At 40.0% G+C, this 22,151-nt stretch overlaps 2 protein-coding genes across 2 annotated transcripts in view; one reads left to right on the top strand and one right to left on the bottom strand.

The window, feature by feature from the left end:
* The window catches only part of GRM3 (glutamate metabotropic receptor 3), a 207,602-nt gene extending 192,679 nt beyond the window's left edge, over positions 1–14,923 (bottom strand). Inside the window, exon 1 of the mRNA XM_034667203.1 lies at positions 13,868–14,923. The gene's annotated coding sequence lies outside the window, so the exon portion shown is untranslated. The remainder of the gene's footprint in view (positions 1–13,867) is intronic.
* Positions 14,046–22,151, top strand: part of LOC105241932 (Y-box-binding protein 1-like) — a 94,695-nt gene continuing 86,589 nt past the window's right edge. Inside the window, 1 exon segment of the mRNA XM_034642042.1 lies at positions 14,046–14,151. Within this exon segment, the coding sequence (XP_034497933.1) occupies positions 14,046–14,151 (106 nt within the window).

Raw genomic sequence — 22,151 nt, 5'->3', positions numbered from 1 at the left:
GAACTAGTATTATCAAAGGAGATTTATGGATCCTCTTCTCTGAAAATGTCTGAAATGTGTTTCCATTTATGAAGATTCCAGGGAGGAAGAAATCGGCCTGGAAGCTGACTTTTCTTGGGAAGTTGATCCAACTCTCAGTTTTTATGATTATTTACCTCTATTTCTTTGCTACTCGTATTTCGCTGTTGAAGGGGACATGAGGAGGAGAAATGTTGGCAAAATGAGGACAGGTGGAAGAATAATGAAGTATATCACTAGTATTATTATTAATTTTGCTCTTTAGACAGTAATTAAAATACGAATTTATAAACAGGACCCACTGGTTTTGGAGTGTACTGATTCTGACTTGGGATGCTGAATTCTGTCTTCTTTATTGACAAAGGTGACTTGAAATATGACTAAAAGGAATCTTAAAAATCAATACCCAATTTTAAAGATGAGGAAAATGAGCTCCAGAGTGATTTAATTAACCACTACTCCATTTATTCAATAAATATGTATTGATTTTCCTCTATGTGATACTTGCTCTGTTGGGTAATAGAACAGCCAAGCCTGGTCTCTGTCTTTTTAGCACTGGAGGATACAGTGGGGAGATAGGCAACAATAATGAAGCATGACAAAGGGAAATGCAGGCAGCCTGGGGTGTACAGCAAGAAGTAACCTATGAGAGGAGGTCACCAGTGGTGTGGAATTCTAATTGAGCTCTGACAATTCTAATGGAGTGGGCCAGTGCTCTGGGAAGTTGCCCAGCCTGTGAGAAGGTTCGGGGGGTGAGGGGGAGAGTGAGGGCAAGGCGGGCAAGCTGTTCAGTTTGATTAGAAGGAGTGTGGGTTGAAAGGGATGGCACAAAGCTGGAGGGATACGCAGATCATAGTGGGCCAGGTAAAGCCTGTTTTGATTACCCCGTAAGCAGTGGAAGCATCTTTGGAGAGTTTTAAGCAGAGAGAAACATACTCAGCTTTGTGTCGAGATAATTCTGGCTATATAGCCTGGTGGGTGGATTTGGAAGGCTAAGCCAAGACTCAAAGAGGCCAGTGGGTGGCACCTGCAGAGGCTTGGCAAGAGAGGGGGGTGGCTTAACCTACTGTCTGTGGATAAATTCTATCAGATCATAACCACATAGAAAATAGTGATTTCATTTCTAACTCTTGTTCTCAAATAGTTATTACTTTATTACAATTTTCTTTTCACCCAAGTTCCTAAAAAATAGCCATTTGTGAAACCTTCCTTACCTTTTACTAAAGCAGGAATTTGACAGAGTGTATCCTTTCCTGTTGTAGGAGGAAAATGATTAGCTTAACTGTTATAGCTGGTGTTTGTCACCCAGCAGCTAATTCCTACCTACTAGGCCCTTTCATCTTTGTGTCTGTTAGCTGTACTTGTGTTTTCTATTCTCCTTGTCACTAGGCCAGCAGTACCCCTCACCTGTTGCCGTAACAAGTTGGCTCATCTCCCTGAGTCCCAAACCTTCATTTCCTCACATTTAGCTTCACGTTGTGTTTTAAGAGTCCCTTGCTCAAATGCTTTCAGAGGTTTCCCTCTGCCTGTAGGAGAAACTTTAGCCATTATTCTGCCTGCTCTTAGAGTTATCCCAGGCCCCTCACTCCCATACATCCTACCCTTAAGCCAGTTCACAGACGGTTCCCCAAATATATCCACACACTACATCTCTGCCTTTGCACAGCTCTAGATGACTTTCTCCACTTTCTGAGATCTTGACCATTTTTCAAGGTCCAACACTGAAGCCATTTTTTTACATGATAATTTTCTGCATTTATACCAAGCAGAAATGTTAATATCCACTCAGGGATCTTCTAAGTGAGCTCCTGAATTTTCCTGTTACTATAGTTACATACACACATATCTCATCTCTCCTATTAGATTATAAATTCTTAGGGAGACGGTGATTTTTTTTCTCTCTCCTCCTCAGTGCCTTGCCCAGTGCCTTAAACGTAGTGGGCATTTGAAGGACTTATTTAGTTAAATTGGTGTTACTTTTCATACCAAGTTTTAAAATTTTTATAAGGAGTTCCTTTGTTGGTGATCAAAAATGCCTTTAAGAAAATGATATAATTTATGGAATAAAATGAAGATTATAACAGTAATTCTTATGAAGCACAACCTATGTGAAGGGAAGAAATTAATGTTAATATTTCAGCAAGAAAGATACTCAGGGAGTAAATAAAAAATTTAAAATCAGCGTCCTTCATTCATTAAATATTTGTTAAACATCATTATATGTTTCATTCATTATTATAGACTGCTGAAGAAGATAAGATCTTTGTCCTTTTGGAGCTAATTCTAGGCAGGGAGACAGATGGATGTTCTAGCCACGTCTTGAATTATTTCATAGGCATTGATTTCTCTAAGTCTTTACACAGGTAGCCCCATAAAAAAACATTTTTTCTGGGTCATAAAAAGTTATAATCTTTTTTACTTAGACTTTATTACCATACTCATGCATCCCACAAGCATCTATTGGTATAGTGGTAGTGAGGCACTCTGCTAAATTTGCAGCTGAGTCAGAAACCACAGACATCTAAGCAAGCAAATGCACTATATTCATTATGTTCAAGTGTGGTCAAAGGATGTTCATAAGAGAGAGTGAGTATCAGGAAATGCTTACGTGCACCAAAGCATATAGCATCCCTAAATGGTCTAGGTTTGACTCCAGACTGGGAAATAGAGAGGGTAAGAGAAGGGTAAGATGTTTAGATGTTTTGGCAGTGGAGCAGTACAGAGATGCTGCCCTGGGACTGGTCCACATGCTGAGGGTTGTTCCTGCAAGAATGTGTTAGTGTTTTTCATGAACCAAAGTGAGGTTTGTGAGGTGCATGAGATAGAGAGACCCCCAGCCCCAGAGAAAGGGCTAGAAGGGTAATGAGACCCCAAAAATGAGTCTCTGTAGTGTGTACTGCTGAAAAAGCAGGTGCTGAAGAGGCGTGGTCAGACAAAGGGAAATTTGTGTCAAGGAAATTGAGGTAAGGCTTTCAGCAATGAAGAAAGAAGTCTCAACACACACACACACACGCACGCAAATGCATGCACACACACGCGTACACACACACTCTAAGAGGGAGTCAGCTTTAAAAATCTGGGAGCTCAGAGTGTATGGAACCTGTCAGATAAAAACTTCTTGTTTCACATACCTGTTCTGCTTACGTCCTCCCTCCACCCGCAACTTTGGAAGAGTTAGAACTTGTGTTAATAAGAGAAACAAGGAACACTGGAAAAGAAGACAACCTTAGGAGGTTTGACTCTTTCTCAACTTCCCACCTGAAATAGATTTTTAGTGGGGACAGAGAGGAGACTCCACTTTAACATTTAAACTTTTAATTATTGTATAGGTCTAGGCATACTAATTTTTGAATAGCGACTGTAATTAAAGTTTATCATTTAATTACATCAGAGTATAGTATATTTTACTGCATGCATTTTAAAGGGCCAGTGAGAAACGAAAATAAATTGGCCCTCTGAGTTTCTTCCACAAATTAGTGTTCTTCCTACCTTTTACTCAGGTCAGAACAGTATTTCACTATTGAAGTCCCTATCTGATGAAGATCACATGAATGTTGTGGATAAAAATGGCTTTGGTAGGGGCACCTGGGTGGCACAGTCATTAAGCGTCTGCCTTCAGCTCAGGGCATGATCCTGGAGTTCTGGGATCAAGCCCCACATCAGGCTTCTCCGCTAGGAGCCTGCTTCTTCCTCTCCCACTCCCCCTGCTTGTGTTCCCTCTCGCTGGCTGTCGCTCTCTGTCAAATAAATAAATAAATAAATAAATAAATAATCTTAAAAAAAAAGGCTTTGGTAGGACAAATGTAAGCATCGTTAGTATGGACTTAAATAAGATGAGATTTGAAATTGACCTTAAAATACAGGTTTGTAGAAAAGAGGTAGAAAGCACATTCTAAATGAAGTTATGACCATAGAGATGCTCAAGGGTCTATTTTGCGGGCAAACAGAAAATCTGGGTAGAGTAGAAGATCCTATTGAGAAAGAAAGGTTGGAAATATCCACTGGGAATGTGCTTGTAGAAAAATTTGATGGCAAAGCTAGGAAGTTCAAACTTCCTTTTCAAATGATGAGTTCATAGTGCCTTTTAAAACAGGGAATGGAATATAAAGGTCAGTTATTCATCAAAACTCAGCTGGTAGCTCAATGTTGCCTTTTCCAAATCCTCACTTCTTTCTCTAGATATCAGGATATCGTATTTTATCATTTTGTCACATCATTGTATTTTCTCTACAGCACCTTAGTTCTCTTGTTTATTGTCTGACTCACTATTCAGTGAATGCTGAATGAGAACAAAAGTCCTTCTAAATTGTGTTGGTGGTTGTCCTTCACAGCTATAGTATCTCTAGAACAATGACTGGATACACACAGTAGGTGCTTGCTCAGTATCTGGCAAATAGATAAATAATGAGGATGGAGAGATTGCAGTAGATGAACTGTTACAGAAGATTGGGGAACAAGTGATGAAAATAGGGCTGAGGTTTTGACAGTAGTCGGAGAGAAAAGAAGACATGCACAAGATGAGTTGTGAAGCAAGTATCTAAAGAGGACCAGACAGAAAAGAAATGTCCCTGGAAATTCCAAGATTCTGAACAATTTTCTGGGGAAATGATGGTGTTCTCCCTAGAATCTGGAACTAAGAAGGAAGACACCAGTTTGGGGTGGTGTTGGGCTTTTAGCTTTCACTAGATAGAACTCTTGTGTCAGTGAGAGAGGCTGGTAGAAGGGCCGTTATAAGTATAAGCACTGCAACCACCACAGAGGGTAAGGAAGCCATGCTCTGCCAGGGACACAGTGTAACTTCCAGCAATTTAACATTTTTGTGCCTGAGACAGCCTGAGCTTTAACAATTCAAATGTTTTTTAATGTTGGAGAGAGTGGGGAGATGTGGTCTATTTTTTTTTTAATTGCTTTTCACTTCATGAAGTCATTTATTAAGTGTGGAATGCAAGCGAACACAAAGAGGTTGCTCGGGACCCTAGGAAGTGAAGTTGGTGGCCCGGCCCACCCCCTGCTGCCCATCCCTCATTCCCTCTTCAGTTTTTTCCCATGTGGCTCTAAATGCTGCTTAGGAAACTATCTTTGGCAGTATTTGTGAGGATTGCCAGCTTCAGCTAAGCAACCATTCACTTGAACGAAGTAGAAACTGAGTGGAGAATGTATAAGAAGTTGCCAAACGAGGGTTGTTTTTTTTTTTCCCTCCTGCTCTGCAGATCCGGAGGGCAAAGGAGAGATCTGTGACAAATAATGTTTTCCCACATCTCCCAGCTCAAAGGGATATAGTTATAAACACAATTTGCGTTTTAAGCGTGCAGTTATCCAAATCAAGAAACATTTCTGTTCTCAGAAATAGAATTTTTTCATTGATAATACTCTTCAAATACCAATAACCTCCCTTTTCTAACATTTTCATAAATATGTATCATGTTTGTGGATCTTAGTGGAATTTGCTATAGGTAGTAAGAGAAAAATTTCCTTGCAATTAAAACAATATGAGGCTTCCAGAAAATGAATCTATTCACACAACTCATGGGGACTGCACTTCATTAGTTGAGCTTAATTAATTAATTAATATTCTGGCTTACAGAATTTGTTTTAGACAACTGGTTAATCTAATCAGAGTGGATTTGCTGTGGAGAATAATTTTGTAGAGTGATTCATTGGGTGTTCTCTGTAGGACCATTATTCTATGTCTAATTGTTTTGGACTGAATGTGTTTCCCTTTCCTCCCATCCCAAATTCATCTGTTGAAGCTCTCAACCTAATGTGATCGTATTTGGAGGTGGGACCTGTGGGAGGTAATTAGGCTTTTGAAGGGCTTACAAGAATGGGGACTCCCGTAATGGGATTAGCATCTTTGTAAGAAGAGGAAGAGAGACCAGAACTCTCTCTTCACCATGTGAAAAGTGGTCCTTCAGGAAGTGGGCTCTCTCCAGCAACCAAATGTGCTGGCACCTTGATCTTGGACTTCCCAGCCTCCAGAATTATGAGAAATACATGTCTGTTGTTTAAGCCACCCAGTCTATATAGCATTCTGTTATAGCAATCTGAACAGACTACAATAGTAGTGCTTCTAAGACTTAAGTGTGCATCAGAATAATCTGGAGAGGCATTTAATACATGTATTGCTGAATCCCAAACTAAACGACATCAGTCTGGGATACATCGGCCCCAGTATTCTTCATTTTAAGTACACTTCAATGTGATTCTAAGGCAGGCTCTTTGGGCAATAATTTGATAAATACAGTTTGAAACAGAGTCAAGATGATTGTTGCTTGTATAGTAGGTGGGAAGGTGGGATCCCCTACCTGCATCACATAGCATCAAATACAGCTTTAGGAGTTAAATACTTTAATTAATCAATTTATTTATTTATTTTAAGCGTGCTCTATGCTGGGCAAACTCCATGCAGGGCTTGAACTCATTACCCTGAGATCAAGACCTGAACTGAAATAAAGAGTTGGATGCTTAACTGACTGAACCACCCAGGTGCTACTAGCTTTAGGATTTTAGCAGGGAAAAAGTGAGGAAGATGAGCAAAGAAGGTCTCTTTCTTCAAAAATTTCTGCATCGTGTTTGTTTGGGAAATCATAGCCAAAGAAGAACATCTCTTACTCAAATTTGTGAAGTAGGCACAATTTATAGTTGTCCATTCTGCCACTCCCCACCATACTAGATGAAGTTAGCTTTTCTGAAAAATAAAAAAAAATTAACCTATAAATCCAATGTATTGGATGGTTGGTGAACTACATGGACCCAGAAACATATGGTGTTTTGTACTTTTGGGATGAAATAATTTAGTTTAAAATTCGGAGAATTTAATGAACCAAGGCACGTACTGGAAGAAATTTTTCTTGAAGGGAGGTAGGGCATTTAGCATTCTTCAAAACATTTTTCCCAAGGGCAGGCCTTGAGCAAAGTCTATGGAGGAGATTTATCAGGAATCTAAGTTCCATGTCTTGGCTCCTTATTAATTCTGAATGAGGTATGGTCTAATCAGCAATGTATCTGGACTTGACAGTAATCACTGGGATTAATGCATCAGAATGTGGAGGGTCTTTGCTTCTTTATAAGATGCTTCAAAATAGAAACAGTTAATTATATTCTCCAGATCTCTTATTCTCCTTGAGGCAGATACAAATTCCAACTGTTTTGACCTTGTAGTGCCATCTCCCAAGTTGGCATGTATTTCAACATATTTTGTGAAAGCAGTTTCCATTATTTTATATTCACCAACACATGGTACATTGAAATTGTTCAGCCAAATATAAAATATTATTAATAATCTATCTGCTATGTATTATTAACAATCAAAGGAAATGGTCTCCACCAGATAGGGGCACAGATCTGTGATATCCATTCATTTTTTATGTCCATAAGATACTCTAGCACAAATCACAAATCAGAGAAAGACTTTCGCATAAAGACTCATATTTTGGGACTTGGGTTGTCTGGAATGAAGTATAAATTCATGCAATCAAGACAGCAGGTTTCTTGCCTGTGGGAAAGCACCCAGGTCAGAGATTCATATGTGGATTTTCCCAGAGCATTCCTACTGACTGACCGAGTCTTTGGAATCACCAGCAAGTCACTTGGCTTCTCTTGTTCTTAGTGTACTTAAAAATGGAAACCCCTGAGCTTTTCCTTTTTCAAGTTGTATTATGAACAAATGCCCAGATCTGTAAAATGCTGAGAATTTCTTACGTAAAAAATGAATGACTCTTTCAGCTGGGTAAAGAAATTTTGCATTTTTACTAGTCTCCAAATGTTTTTACTAGCTGATTTTCCAGGTGGGAAGGAGTTAGGTTGTAAAGAGGAGAGAGACCTTGGTGTTATAGCCTTAACAAGCAGAAATGCTATCCACCCCCATGCTGGCTCTTTGTAAGACTATTCTTGACACTGTGTCTAGTTTTGCTGCTTGTGGTGTTCATCAAAATCAGGCTTCAAGAAATAGGATTTGGTCACATTTTCACACCTGGTGTTTATTTCTCAGCTTGTTAGTAAACCGATTGTCTTCATAGACTTTTCTGATTCTCCATTTTTTCCCCTTAGTTCTGGTTAACTGTAAATAATTTTGTAGTCTATTTCTCCCATTTGCATTTCTTTACCCCTCAGAGGACACTGGCTCTGTCTGGGGTTGTGTAAAGCCTGAGCCTGGGGAACTCCCCCGCAGGTTCTATTTTACTGGTTGGTCTTCCTCTTCACCAAAGTATGTCCCTCTGCTTGGAGCTCAAAAATAACTGTTGAATGAAATGAATCCCAGCATAAAATTGGGAAGTAATATAGCTTAATAGTAAACAGAGTAAGACTTGGGGTAAAAACATAAGTTTTGAATTTCAGTTCTTGCCTTGTTAACTACCTGAACTGGGGGAAATTACCTTATCTCTCTGGGCTCCCCTTTCCTGAGTAAAATGGAGATGCATTATAGGGTTCTTGTGAATGTTAAATCAGATAAAATCCATAGAATGGTTTAGCAGAATTCTTGGCACATGGCAGTTGGTCAATAATTATTATCTCTTATTATAACATACCATTAGTTTTGTCACCTCACAACATCTAGCACTGTCTCAAATACAACTGTATTGGAAATTTTAAATCTAAATACATCTGTCAAATGACAGAATTTTTTCAGACAGTTGATAATTCTGGTAGCCTCTTCATAATTCTAAAGTTTCAAGTTTGATTTTTGGATTACTTCAACTTTACACGTTTGTGAAATTTTGTGTGTATTTTAACACTTTTTTTGATATCCCCATTGCATGTCAGGATCTTGTTTGGTTATAAAAGGTGCTTAATAAATATTTATTGGCCAAATTGTTTCCCTGTTGGCTACCTGTTCTTTCCAGTGGTAATCTAGTTTTTAGGGGACTCTCCTCAAATTGTTGTAGTCTTAATATTCCCATGTTACATATATAAGCTATAATTTTTTTTTCAAACTATGTGTTTCGTCTCAGGTTTTGAAATTTCTGTCTCTTTGGTGCATACCTGTACTCTTCCAATTGAATTTCCTCAAATATGTGTGTGTGGGCGTGAGTGTGTGCAGTGGTACACAGACAGTGATGGTGAAGTAAATTCTGTCAAGGAATTAAAAATGAGAGCTACCCTGGGCTTTCTGTGGAGACACTTTGTATATATGGTTTTATTTTCAAACATGATGTTTCAGTCTATGCTTGTATAGATAATATCTGAATGTTTTCTGAATTCATTTCTCTGTACAGTGTACAATTTCCAGTTCCATAAAAAGATTACTCATTTAATAAGGAAATATATCTCTGTAGATACAGACTTCTTAGAAGGCCTCTGTCCCAGGGAGAAGTCACAAGTGTATTAATGGCCTACTTTTCCTCTACCAAGAAAATTGATTTCCCCTTTGTTTCTAAGGAAAATCACTATGTGATGAATGGCATGATAAAAACACTTAGGGGATTCAGGAGGGATACTACTGCTTCAAAAATTATTTATTCCATGCAGTCTAATTTTACTCCCTGAAAGATACAGTCAGTTTTGGAATGCTACTTCTCCTCAATGTTTCCTTAACATAATCCACATGAGTGTTTTCATGTATAATCTAGTATTCACCACGCAGTGAAGAAGACAGCACTAAATGTCTGTGTTTAGCTGCTGATTCACCTTACTCCTAGTCCTATATTTTCTGAAGTTGCCAAGTGTAACCTACGAACTTATTTCCTGATTATATCATTTACTCCTCTACTGTCTAGCAGAGTTTGCATTTCAATGCCTGCGACTTGCAGAAACAATTGAGTGGGATGGTGAGTCTACCAAGATACTGGCTAAAGAATCTTAAAAGAAGCCTACACATGTATGTCTTGGAACCGGATTTTAAGTGAACAAACTAAAAACCTCTTTCTCTCCTGTAGTTATTTCAGGCTTTTCTATTTTTAAAGTAACCTTCACATATGGTACCTCCATATACATCTAAATAGATTCCACATAGATATATGCATAATTTGAGTTTACTTTTCATGATACAGCACAGCGATGAATTTGAGCTTAATTATACTGGCTTTTCAGATTGTGTTTTGTATGAAGGGACTACTGTATCCTACCAGAATTACTATGTATATCATGTACACATACATATCTAAACTATATCCACTATTATAATTCCTAGCACATTCTATTAATTATGGAAATCACTTTGATTTCAATAGTAGAATTTACATGACAAGAGCTTTTGAGGCTTCATGGAGCATCAGACCAGCATGTCACAAATTCCCTTGTAGTGTGGGCCTTGACAGGGTTCTGTTGACATTGAATTTGCAATGAAAATGTCTCATAAACGTGCATCCACATAGAACATTATTTAGAAAGGATCATCTCAATATTCACATAGGTCATTACTGTCAGAGAGGAAAAATTTCCTCACATTTCCATTAGTAGGATAAATTATCAGGAATATATAATCATACACATACATATCAACAACCTGAAAGATGTGTCTTAAATTTAGAAAAGATGTCCAGTTATAGAACTGTCTCCTTTGAATTCTCTCCTGTAACTGTATAAAGCTTTTTTATTCTACAAATCCTGTATGAATGTTAGATGAAGAGTCTAAACCAGGCAAGAGAATTGACTGATCCAGTGGGGTTATAATAGGGAGTAAGTAACAAGATAAAATAGAACCACGAGAAAATTAGGCTGAATATCACAACAAAGTTCATAATAGGGAGAACTATTAGACTGTGAAATAGTCTTTCAAAGGCATTGGAAGAAGTCATTACTTGAGCCATTTAAAACCAGACTGGACTGAAATACTCCAAAATACAGTATGCTATGGGGACCAAGCCTACATTAGAAGTGGAAGGAGGGGAATGACCTAATAGTTTCTACTGTTTCTGTGATTACTATGATTGTACTCATTTTATGTGTTCAGTCTTGGTGGATAATCTTCTATAATTTTATGCTACTTCTTGGGAACAATTTCAACAAATTCATCCAATACAGAATTGGATGCATTTAGCAGACTCTCAGAAGAGATGAAAATGCACAATAAATTCTGTGTAAAATAGCAAAGCAAGATAAGTATGAGTACTTTACTACTTGTTTTTTGGGGAGTAACCCTTGAAGGAAACAACCCTCACCCTGGAACTGTGGCCATATTTCAATGTGCATAAACACATCCTGGCCTTCTGGTTTTCAATGGAAATTAGGTATTAATTTTCATTTCTTTTATTTAGTGCTATCTTGGGATGATGTTGAGGGCAGAACAACAAATTGAAACATTTCATCCCAAGCCAGTGGGCTGTATTTTGGCAGGAGGTAGCTAGGAACCTGGAAAAAAAAATCGTGCACCATTTTGTGACTGACGTTGATTAGAGGACTGGATAGGAAAGACAAAATGTTTTGATTTGAAAAAAAAAAAAGAGTTGGACATGAAATAAGAGAGAGGAAAAGGTACCTAGGTAAATTGTAAAAATGTTATTACTAGGAGTCTTTCAAAATAAGACCATCCTCAATCTTGTGCGATTCTGGTTGAACACCTATCATGAAGAAGAGAAGTTGAGACAGGTGACCTTCTGAAAATTATCCTAATTTTCTTCACTCAAAAATATTAATTTAAATTTAATTAAAAATAAAGATCGCTCAGCTTTATGCTATCTTTGCATTTGTTCAGCTTACCAACTTAAATTGCAGTGCTGTAAAATCAGAGATGGGCTTATCATTTTGATGTGTTTAGTTATTGCAGGGTAAATCATCTGATTTACACTCTTTTCTTTCCCTCTGTACACCACAACTTCTTTAAAAGACCATCAAGCACAAATGAGTGGATCATAGAATATATTTTCATTTTTTATAAAATTTTCTGTTTATGTAGCTTTTCATATATTTTCTCAACTTATTGATCACCTATTCCTAAAGTGTGAAAAATACGGTTCAATTAAATAGAAAGGTACTTCTTTCCCCCAAGTCCCCAAATTTAGCCTATTCCTTCCTTGTGTTGGCATAATTTTTTATGAGTTAGGTTTCACATTTCATTGTCAATGATCTGGCTCACAGAACAAGAAGTTTTATACCTAGATTTTTTTTGTGGGAGTCAGTGGGCACATAAAAATACTAAGAGATTTTCTTAACACTTATCCCTCTTTTTAGCCAATGAATGAAGACATTCTGGAATTTTCATCGTTTTATTTGTGAAAACATAAGTTTCAAGACTTCTTTTCCTCAATTTCCAACCTGAACACCTGTGTCACTCTGAATATAAATCAAGACAGCCTTAGGGCATGTCTATCCAAAATATCCATGAACTCCTGCTGGGTGATCAGAACCTGAAAGAATGGACAGCTAAAACCTACAGGCGTGAAAAATCTTTGTAAATCCAAGACAATGCCATTGTGAAAGGGAAAAATATCACTTTACTAAGGTCCAGTGTGCAATAGCTTTTTAGAATCTATACAAATTCTATTGGGCTGTTTTGAGAAGAAAGATGCTTAGCACTACAGAATCAACTAATAGAGTGTCCTAAACACCTTTGCATAGGAACTGTATAATCTTCGGGAGTTTAGTGTAATAGGAACTGAGGTGTTTTATGCCCCTATTAAATATATTTACATAAACAGAGTTCCGGTAGCAGCCTTAAAATATGTGATCAGATAAACCAAACCAAAGCAGACTTAGATTTAGGTAAATGAATAATGTTTCTCCCCAGGTCGATGCTTAATTTTTTTCCCAAAGAAACACAATACAGCTCTACTGTACAGTGCTAAGAGTAGGAAGCACAAATAAAATTAAGTAGAGAAACTCAAAGTAATGAACTATTGCTGAGATCCTTAACTCACTGCCCTCAACTCTCATTAACCTCAACTCTGCATATACCTGAGAAGTAACTGTCTTTATATTTTCCTCAAACGCACCACTATTCATTAACAGTAGACATATTTTTATCAGCAAATTAACTGAGCACTTGACCACAGATCATTAAGAGTGTACAGTTTTATTCCTAATCAGAATTTACAATGCTTTAAAATACTTGAAAGGCAGGGGGATGTCCCCTTAAGATATCTATCGAAAAGTGTTGTATCTTAGGGAGTCCTCCACGTTTGTTAACCCGGGGAAGGAACTAGAAGGAAATCTAAATGAAATCCGTAAGAAACAAGCTTATTGGATGTATTACCTAGTCTATTTCTGGATGGCGAATCTCCCGCCCTCTCTGAGTTACCTCACTGTCAGATAAGAAAATGGAACAAGATCGATGAAGAGATACGCTCCCAGTCTGGCTTTTCGATTTTTCGCTCAAGCCAAAAAGAGCAAAGGGCATCGAGTTAGGGCTCCTTTCCAAGCGTGCTGGTAGGAGAGCGAACCACTGGCCGCTTTCGGCTGCAGAGCGTATCCCGACTGCAACACGGACCAGGTCCCGCTGACCGCTGCCCACCTCGCCTGGCAACCTCCACACCCACACGAAACCGCCAGTGTGGCAGCCAGTCATCGCAAGGTTTCCTGTGCACAAAGCCTAAGGAGCCCCCGAATAGAAACGAATCCTAAGCCCAGAGCAAGCTAGAGGTGGTTGGCTGACGAGACTGGTCTCTCTGGGGGGGTCTGTGAGCGCTAGTTCGTCCCTCCACCTCTTGCACCCTGCACCCCGGTCGCAGGTCTGTGCCCTGAAATCTGCCTCCCTCCCGGAGACACAGACGTGCGCGCACACACACACACAAACTCTCACTTACGCACACCCACATCGCCTCTCCCCCTCCCGCCCCACCCCCGGCAGAACTGTAGGGACTGGTCTGGTTTCTGCCTCAACTTTCCCGGCTGAGCCTGCCCCACGCGGCAACCGAGCCTCCGCGCCCCCACCGGGCGCCCTCCAGAGGGACACGTCCTCCTCTGGGCCGCTTACCTCTCAGCGACAACTCCTGGCAGGGACTGGAGCTGACCGCGGTGGCAGCGGCGGCGGCGGCGGCTGAGCCTGCACCCGGGCTCTGGCTCATGGTTGGTCCTCCTCATCCGACACAAAAGAGGTAGCTTGCTGGCTTTGTCCTTTCCAAATCCAAGGAAGAACTTACTTTGCCCCCGAAATGGCCAACTTGTGCGCGCCGCTTTCTGTCACAGTGCCCCCTGCTCCCGCCCCCTCCCGGCTGCGCGCTGGACCACTGCCCGGTGGCAGAGCATCCAGGCCTCCGAGTCAGTGGGGAGTGGGAAAAGGGAGGGTGGGAGGGGAAGAAAGGGAGGGGGTTGGGAAAAGGGGAGACCCAGTGGTCTTCGGTGGAGGGGAGGAGAGCACTTCCCAGCAGAGTCCCTCTCGGCTTTACAGGCAAACCCACTTCCCAGGCGCGGAAAGCAACTTTCCTTCACCTTGGCCAGGCTCAAACCGTCGCATCTAATTAGGACTCTCGCAGAGACACGGACCTTCTGGCATTCTCTCCTTCTCCTTCTCTTTCTCCTTTCCACCCTCTCTCGTTCTCCTTTTCCCTTTCCCCCTCCCCCTTCCCTCCCCCTTAATAGGGGTGTATCTGCAGAGTCTTCAGTGAGCCAGGGTACCTAGACGAGAGGATTATTATACGAGAGCCAGGGCGGTTTTGCTAGCGGCTTCGCCTCACTCTGTTGGAAATCCTTAGGCAGGCCAGGCAAGGGTGGGTGAATTTCGGAGGGGTGGGGTGAAGGGGCGTGGGGCGGCTGGAAGATCTGCGGCTCCAACTTTGAAGCTCTGCTCGAGCTCTTGCCTTCGGGAGAGGAGGGACTAACAGCGGTGGCAGAACTCTCCAGCGATCCCCGTGCAACGGGTTGACAGCATGCTGGAGGAGAAAGGGAGAGCGGGAGAGAATGAGCCTGAGAGCTCGGTGTGCCTCTCTGCCCCACACACCGCTCAACTGCACATTGCGAGCCCCTGGAGAGGGCTTGTGCAGAACAATCTCTGGGTCAGGCGGGAGGGAGACGCTCCTGTTTCCTAGCAACCCCCATCAATCTTCTCGGGATAGCTCCCTCTGAAGGAATGCGATTGGACAGCCCCTGGAGGGAAACCACGCCCCCTCTAGAATGCTGGGCTACTGCTTTTTCGCATTCTCCTAAATTTCTTAGGTGGAATAAGATTAGAGGGGAGTGCTGGATTACCTTGCTTCTTATCCTCCTATGCTGCCACACACCCCCCCTTGCAGCGACCTCCCCCTCCACCTCCACGTTAGTCCTTCTCTAGCCCTACTTGGGGTTGGCACATACAAGCACTGCTCTCTACAGAACCTCTTCTTTCTTCTTGAAATTAAATAAATAAATGAAAACCTTAAATCGGTGACGTAGGCACAAAAGAGAAAAAGGCACACAGAAATAGCTATAATAGGCTCCGAGCTACAGATACAATCCTAAAGGTAAAATTCCAGGCATCTTTCTATGTTTAGAAACACATTGTGTTTAATTTCAGAATAGAAACTTCATGGCCTTTAATTTTTTTCACCCCGATATACTAACTTTGTGTTAAACAAGGACTGAGTTATATGGAGCCGGAGAAAATTAAACTTAATGCTTCAATGCTACATTTATTCTTTAATATTTAATGTTAAGTTGTTTAACAACAGCCTGCTTTTGTAACCTAGTCAGAACATTTAAACTACAGAAATAATTTTACTACTAATTCTTTCAGAGAGCCAACAACATTTAGAAGACACGTGCACTTATATATTCCATTGTGAACACCACTAAAACTAGAAGCTCGAATATATTAAAAATTAAAATGTTATTAAATAGTGAAACTCTAAAAATGCTAGAAGTTCCTCTTCCAAAACCATTCTTTCTGGAATGCAACAGCAGTGACAAAATAACAGCAAAATTATTCTTCCTTTGTATTTCATTGCTATTACCTAATGTGTACTAAAAACACATTAGACTTTTGTTAAGAGAGAATTTTCAGTGTCTGTCCAATAGACAAGTGTACATTAAGGAGCAGTGACAAGACAAAGGAGAGCATAAGGATCTATTCACTGAAATGCTTCAGAGATGCATGAAGCCATGTTGGCAGCTTTTGGTTTCTTCCAGAATGTTCCACAAGATACCTTTTTTGCCTTTCGGAGACTATCAGAATCAGCTGAGATAAGGGAGAAGTAGAAGAGATCTGATGTTTTCATTCATTAAAAACAAAGGTAGCTGTGTTTGCACAAAAGAAAACACCGGTGTATAGGCTGCCCTGCATGTTTGTAGCCACATGTAGGCTACTTAACATACTAGGGTTGGTGATGTAAGAAGCCAGAAATACTGAAGCAAATTACTAATCTGTTCTCAGATCTGGCTTCATGGGACACTTTTCTCTTGCACCCTGCCCTATACACACAGAAATGATGAACATAAGGGCTTTTTAGTCTGGTGAAAACATATTACCTGAATTTGAATCCTTAATTGCCATCCTTTCCTAGCTGTGTGACTTTCAGCAAGGTTCTTAACATCACTTTAGCTTGGTTTGTTCATCTATAAAATGGGAATAATGATTGCTCATCTCAGAGTTATTTTGAGGATTAATAAGTACCATTTAGGCAGTATGCAAGTATTAGCTATGACTAAGTCTTTAGTTTACAGCCAATCAGTGGTATTTTCAGTGTGGCACCATATACAATATTTAATTCAAGGCAATTAGTCTTGTGCTTTAATTCTTCCTTTTTAATTTAATTTAAATTTATCACTGAGAACATGGCTTTAACTTTTAATGTTTGTTAGTGTGTGCATGTGTGTTTGTGTCCACACGCACGTGCATGTTTTCAAGTTCCTTTTAAAAGCCTCAAGGGAAAGAACTAAATAACAACCTCTGGCTAAAAGGCATGTAAATTAGGAAATGACCTTTCCCTTTCTCCCACCCTCCCTCAAGTATTCTAACTGGGATCTGTTTGTAAACAATTCTAGTCCCCGTTTTTAAGGATTTCTGGTATAGCATGTTTATTGTTATCTAGTCTTTTCAAGACAAGCACCCATTTAGACATGTAGATCACTCTTTCTCATTCATATTTTATATTACTTTGATTCATTTTTACTAATCCATCTATATTTATTTGAATGATTAATCATGATATTTCTTCTTAGGACACTTTATAGTTAATGCCCTGCCTTCTGGTATAATGCCTTTTTAATATGGCCTGTTCAGTATACCACCTTTCATTCAGGAATAGCATTGGGAGTTGATGTGCTGTCATCATTAATTACAAATAAAATGCCTTCCATATTTTCATTCTGGTCCAGAGTTCACTCTCATTAGCATTCCCTTTGAAGCCAGTCCATTGGCTCAATTCAGAAATCAGTTTCATTGCTGGTTTCTAAGCACCAGTCAGTCCTCAGAGTGCAGTTGTGTCGATCATTAGGTATAAAGTGATCAGGTGTCCAGTTTGTCTGGGACAGTTCTGATTTACATCTATTGTCCGGTTGTATTCTCAAAGCTCAGTTTATTTTTCAAAAGTGTCAGGTTTGGACATTAAATTATATGGCTACCTACACCGTCTAATCGTCTGGCTGAAAACTCTTGTTTCAGCCTTTCCTTGCTCCATCTGCCATGGAACATCTAACTCTTTTTCCAGCATAGGACCAATCAATTCTGGAACCCTAATACATATGTCTCTGTAAATATATAATATACACGTAAAATACTAAAATTTATATTTAATTTGCTTATACCTAAGCCTCCAGTGTGGGTTTCTCTCTTTTCAGTTTTCATGTTTTCAACTTCTTTTTAAAATATGTTTGCCCCTTGGAATATCTGTGAATTCTGATTCTAATTACTGTTACACAATATAAAAATGAAAATACTCGTCTTAATTTCGATGGAAGGTACAAGGCAAGAGGTGCCAAGTACTCTACATTCCCAAGCAAGAGTTGCCAGACCACCTGTGCAGCATGTGAGTAGAGAATCTTTTTTTAAAAATATATTTATTTATTTATTTGACAGAGTGAGAGAGTGTGTGGGGGTGAGGGGCAGAGGGAGAGAGAATATTAAGCAGACTCCCCACTGAATGCAGAGCCCTATGTGGGGCTCCAACTCAGAACTCTGAGATCATGACCTGAGCTGAAATCAAGAGCCAGACGCTTAATGGACTGAGCCACCTTAGTGCCCCATGAGTGCAGTATCTTTAAAACATACGTACTATGGGGTTCTATGGGAGAGTTGAAGTCCAAGTTTCTGAGAGAGGTTAGGAAATTAGAGTTTAGAACGTTTTTGGTGTGCTCTAAATATGCAGGTAGAGGATTGGGAGTATGTGCTTCCCCTCACTTCAACCTGTAAGCAGGGTGCTGCTGCTATAGGGAAACCATTGCTGTCTTCCCTGGAATTAGGTTGATGTAGTAAACTGCTTTGTATTTCACAGCAGAAAAAAATAAATTGCAAGGGTCTGTATGTAGATTTGTCTCCCAGGGGGCCCAAAGAAAAGAAGGCAGAATTTGATGGGTAATTGCACTCCCACCTAGAATGAGTATCAGGGGTTGGTTCTCTATGCACTGTATGTGGGGAGAGTGAGCACAGAGCAGGAGAGGTGTTTTCTTAGATCCTAACCAGAAGGGCTTGGAGGAGAAACTTTGAATCCCCAGTAGGCAGGCTGTGGGGGGCACAGGGCTGTGGTAATGCAACTGTGTAGGTTGTGCTCTGCACAGAGGCAGCTAGGACTCATCCAGTGTTCCTATGCAAGGCTGCATCAGCCTCATGGGAGGTTGCCACTTTGTGATTAATCCATCTTGGGGTGGGGAGGGGGAAGGAGGTGCTGACTGGGAGAAGCTGGAAGGTGAAGTGCAAACAACCAGGGGCCTCTGGTAGTTTATAAGTATCCAGTTGTGAAAGCCTCACTAGAATCAGGTCAGATTCTGAAATGGGAGATTCCCCAGAGCCTGGGGGTCTTCAAAGAACTGATTAAATTGGGCTTAGAAAAGTCAACTTTGAACACCTGCTAAGCATGGAAAAAGCAAGGCCAGATCACTACTGGTCAGATGGGACTCTTCTTGTCCCCTCCTACCTTCTATCTCAGACTTCTTCAAATCAGAGGGATAAAAGCTCCATCTCCTGCTTGCCATGGAGGGAGGATGAGAAGCTGGTTGAACGGAGAGAAGAGCCCTTCCAGGTTCCATTGCTGGCCTCCCCTACTGGCTTCCCCAGATGGAGGAAGGGAAAGCTTCTAACTCAGATGGACTTCGGAATTTTGGTTATCCCTCTGCATCAAATCCCCATTCCATCAACGTGAGTTTGCTTTGTTTTGTACTAATGCAAAGGGAGGAATTTTTATCTGGGAACAATCTGAAAGGCAAGGTACCAGCCTTGAAATAAATCCAAGAGGAGAGAAGAAAAGCCCCATAGGCAAGATTTGCCCAAGCAGTGGTGAGAAAAAAATAATTTTTTTGTGTGTGCTTTATGAGCCTCACTTATTAGGTGTATAAATGTTCTCATCAGTACCTTGGATTCTTTTGCATATTTTCCCTGATTCTCACAAAGAAAAAAAGTAGTCCTTGCATATTTACTATGTGTTTGATTTTTGTCCTGTATATTGTAAAATTAATAGCTGATTAAGGTTGGTTCTAAGCCTGAATGTTCAATATTAAAATATCTGTCACCCAGAGATAAAAAGATTTTAAGATTTTCAATCATTAAATGTTAATGAGAAGAAATGTAAATAAAAATAGTACAGCCTTTGAAAATACTCGTCACAAGAATTTGAAATATTTGTTTGTCTTCCTCATCAGACTGGAAGTCTCATAAGGGTAGGCACTATGGTTATTATGTTTATCATTATATCCTGGTACTTGTGGAAGCGATGTGTGTATGCATAGGTGTGGGGGCTGGGAGTACAAAACTTGATCAGTAGATATTTTTTGAGTGAATGAATTAACCTTTAAAGATTAAAAGATCATATTGACTTATGTTTTTATAGTTGAGTAAACTGAGTTGTGTATATAGCTTTTGTTCCCAAATTTCTATGTAGGAGGAGTTTTAAATAGTTAATCTTGTTCATTAACTATTAATCTGGTTCACCCACTTTTTGAGGGGAGTGGGAGTTTGTGCTAACCCTTTTTGATCTCAAGTGCCTAAAACTGCCTGACATTTTATTGAGCTCCACAGGCATCTGATGAACAGAAGATTAAATGGTTGGAAGATCTTCCTCAGAAGATCTGAGGGTTGTGTCTCAGTTCTGTATTTTTATAACAAGAAAACTGTTTTAGTTTTTCTTTTTAAAAAAGATTTTATGTATGTATGTGTTTGAGAGAGAGGGAGTGAGGAGAGCAGGAGGAGGAGCAGAGGGAGAGGGACAAGCAGACACTGAACTGAGTGCTGAGCCAGAGGCGAGGCTCCATCTCCAGACCCTGAGATCACAACTTGAGCGGAAATCAAGAGTCCCAAGTACCTAGCATACTGAAGTGATAGGATGGGGCCTGAAGTTTCTCTTCTGATAATGGTGAGCAGAAATGTTAACAAATCACTAAATATACAACATGATGGAATAGATAAAAGAGGCCTTTTAGGAAGAATGACTGTATGTTGCTGCTCATGATAAACATCCTGGGCTCGAATGAGCTTTGAGTATAATTACTAAGGTAAGAGCCTGCAGTTCCATAAGGGCTCCATTTCAAGATGAAACTTGGAAGCACACATGTGTGAGGAAGAGCTTTAGGTAGAAGTGCTCTTGGGTTGCAAATGATACATAGTCCTGCTAACTATGGCTTATACAACAGTGGTTTTCAGTTGGTTTATTTTCATATATCAAGACTAAGCATCTCTGTCTTTTTCTTCATGTTGCCATACTGCTGCTCCTGCTCCAGCTATCACATCACTCACTCAGGAGGCAGGAGAAAGCAGCAGTGTGAGTTGTGTTTGCCCTGTGTATCGAGAATGCACAATATTTCTCGTCACCACACACCATAATATCATTTACGTCAGACTGTCTAGACCTGTTCATTTCACTGTCTGTAGCTACAAATTATGTTGGCAAAGTGTGTAATTAAATTTGTCAGCCCTCTTTAGTGTGAGCATCAAGAAAGAGGGTGAGTGGGATTGGCAATTGGGTCAGTCAGCCAACAGCATCTGACTTAGGGAGTAATCTCAGTGTTTCCCTCTTAAACCTTTTCTATACTAAAGATAGCATTCCAGCCCGTCATTAAATTTTTGACTAGAAAGGGAACAAGAATAGAGCTTCCATGTAAAGAAAAATGTTTGTAGTTGCCTATTGAGGCAGTCACTCTTCGTCTTATATAAGCTGTGACCAAATGACCCTTTCAGGTCAAGGTCAACTATAGTACCTGTTCTTAATTACAGTAACAGCTGGCTCATTCTTTATGTGAAAGTAGTATGTATCATTTAAGGTTCTTAGGGCCTCAAAGTATGTGTCTTTTTGAAGAAACCCTAAGTCACCATGCAAACTACTTATATTGACAGGTATTCCAAACACAATTTTGCCTTTAGAGCTGTTTGGGAGAATGCTCAGTAAATATTAAATGCATTTTAAGTATGTAAAAAAAAATTAAGTGTTGAGTCCTGAAGCATAAATGTTGCACAGTGAGATACCTCTAGTGGTTCTGTTTTGGAGATTCATTTACTAATAAATATTTATTGAGGGCCTACTCCGTGCCAGGCAATGTGCTATATGCTGGGTGTGCAAGATAGATTAGCTCAATATAGCTCTTGGTTTAGGGAAGCATATAGCCAGAAACATGTTTTTGATCAATATGGAGCTTTATTTTTAGGAATGTTCCAACCATATTCCTTATGACTGTGGGAGATGTCACAAGCTCTCCATATTGTATTTCAGGTTATTTTACTCTAATTCACAATATTCTACTTTTTAAATTTATTTTATCTTGCTACTTTGGAAATGTTCTTTTCATTAAAAACAAAAGCAGGCAGTGGCACCTGGGTAGTGCAGTCGTTAAGCATCTGCCTTCGGCTCAGGGCATGATCCCAGTGTTCTGGGATCCAGTCCCACACTGGGCTCCTCCGCTAGGAGCCTGCTTCTTCCTCTCCCACTCCCCCTGCTTGTGTTCCCTCTCTCGCTGGCTGTCTCTGTCAAATAAATAAATAAATAAATAAATCTTTAAAAAAACAAAACAAAACAAAATAAAAGCAGGCAAACAAACAAAAAACTTTTTGTCCCAAAGAGCATTTCCTCCTTTAAACTTTCATATGTTTGAGCAATATTTAAGAAATTCTTCAGGTTCATGAATGAATCCACTTTTTAACGTAAAAG

The sequence above is a fragment of the Ailuropoda melanoleuca genome, chromosome 1, assembly GCF_002007445.2.
Source record: "Ailuropoda melanoleuca isolate Jingjing chromosome 1, ASM200744v2, whole genome shotgun sequence".
In the NCBI taxonomy this organism is placed as follows: Eukaryota; Metazoa; Chordata; class Mammalia; order Carnivora; family Ursidae; genus Ailuropoda; species Ailuropoda melanoleuca.
The sequence above is the reverse complement of the archived record's forward strand: the minus strand, read 5'-3'. Positions and strand labels throughout refer to the sequence as shown.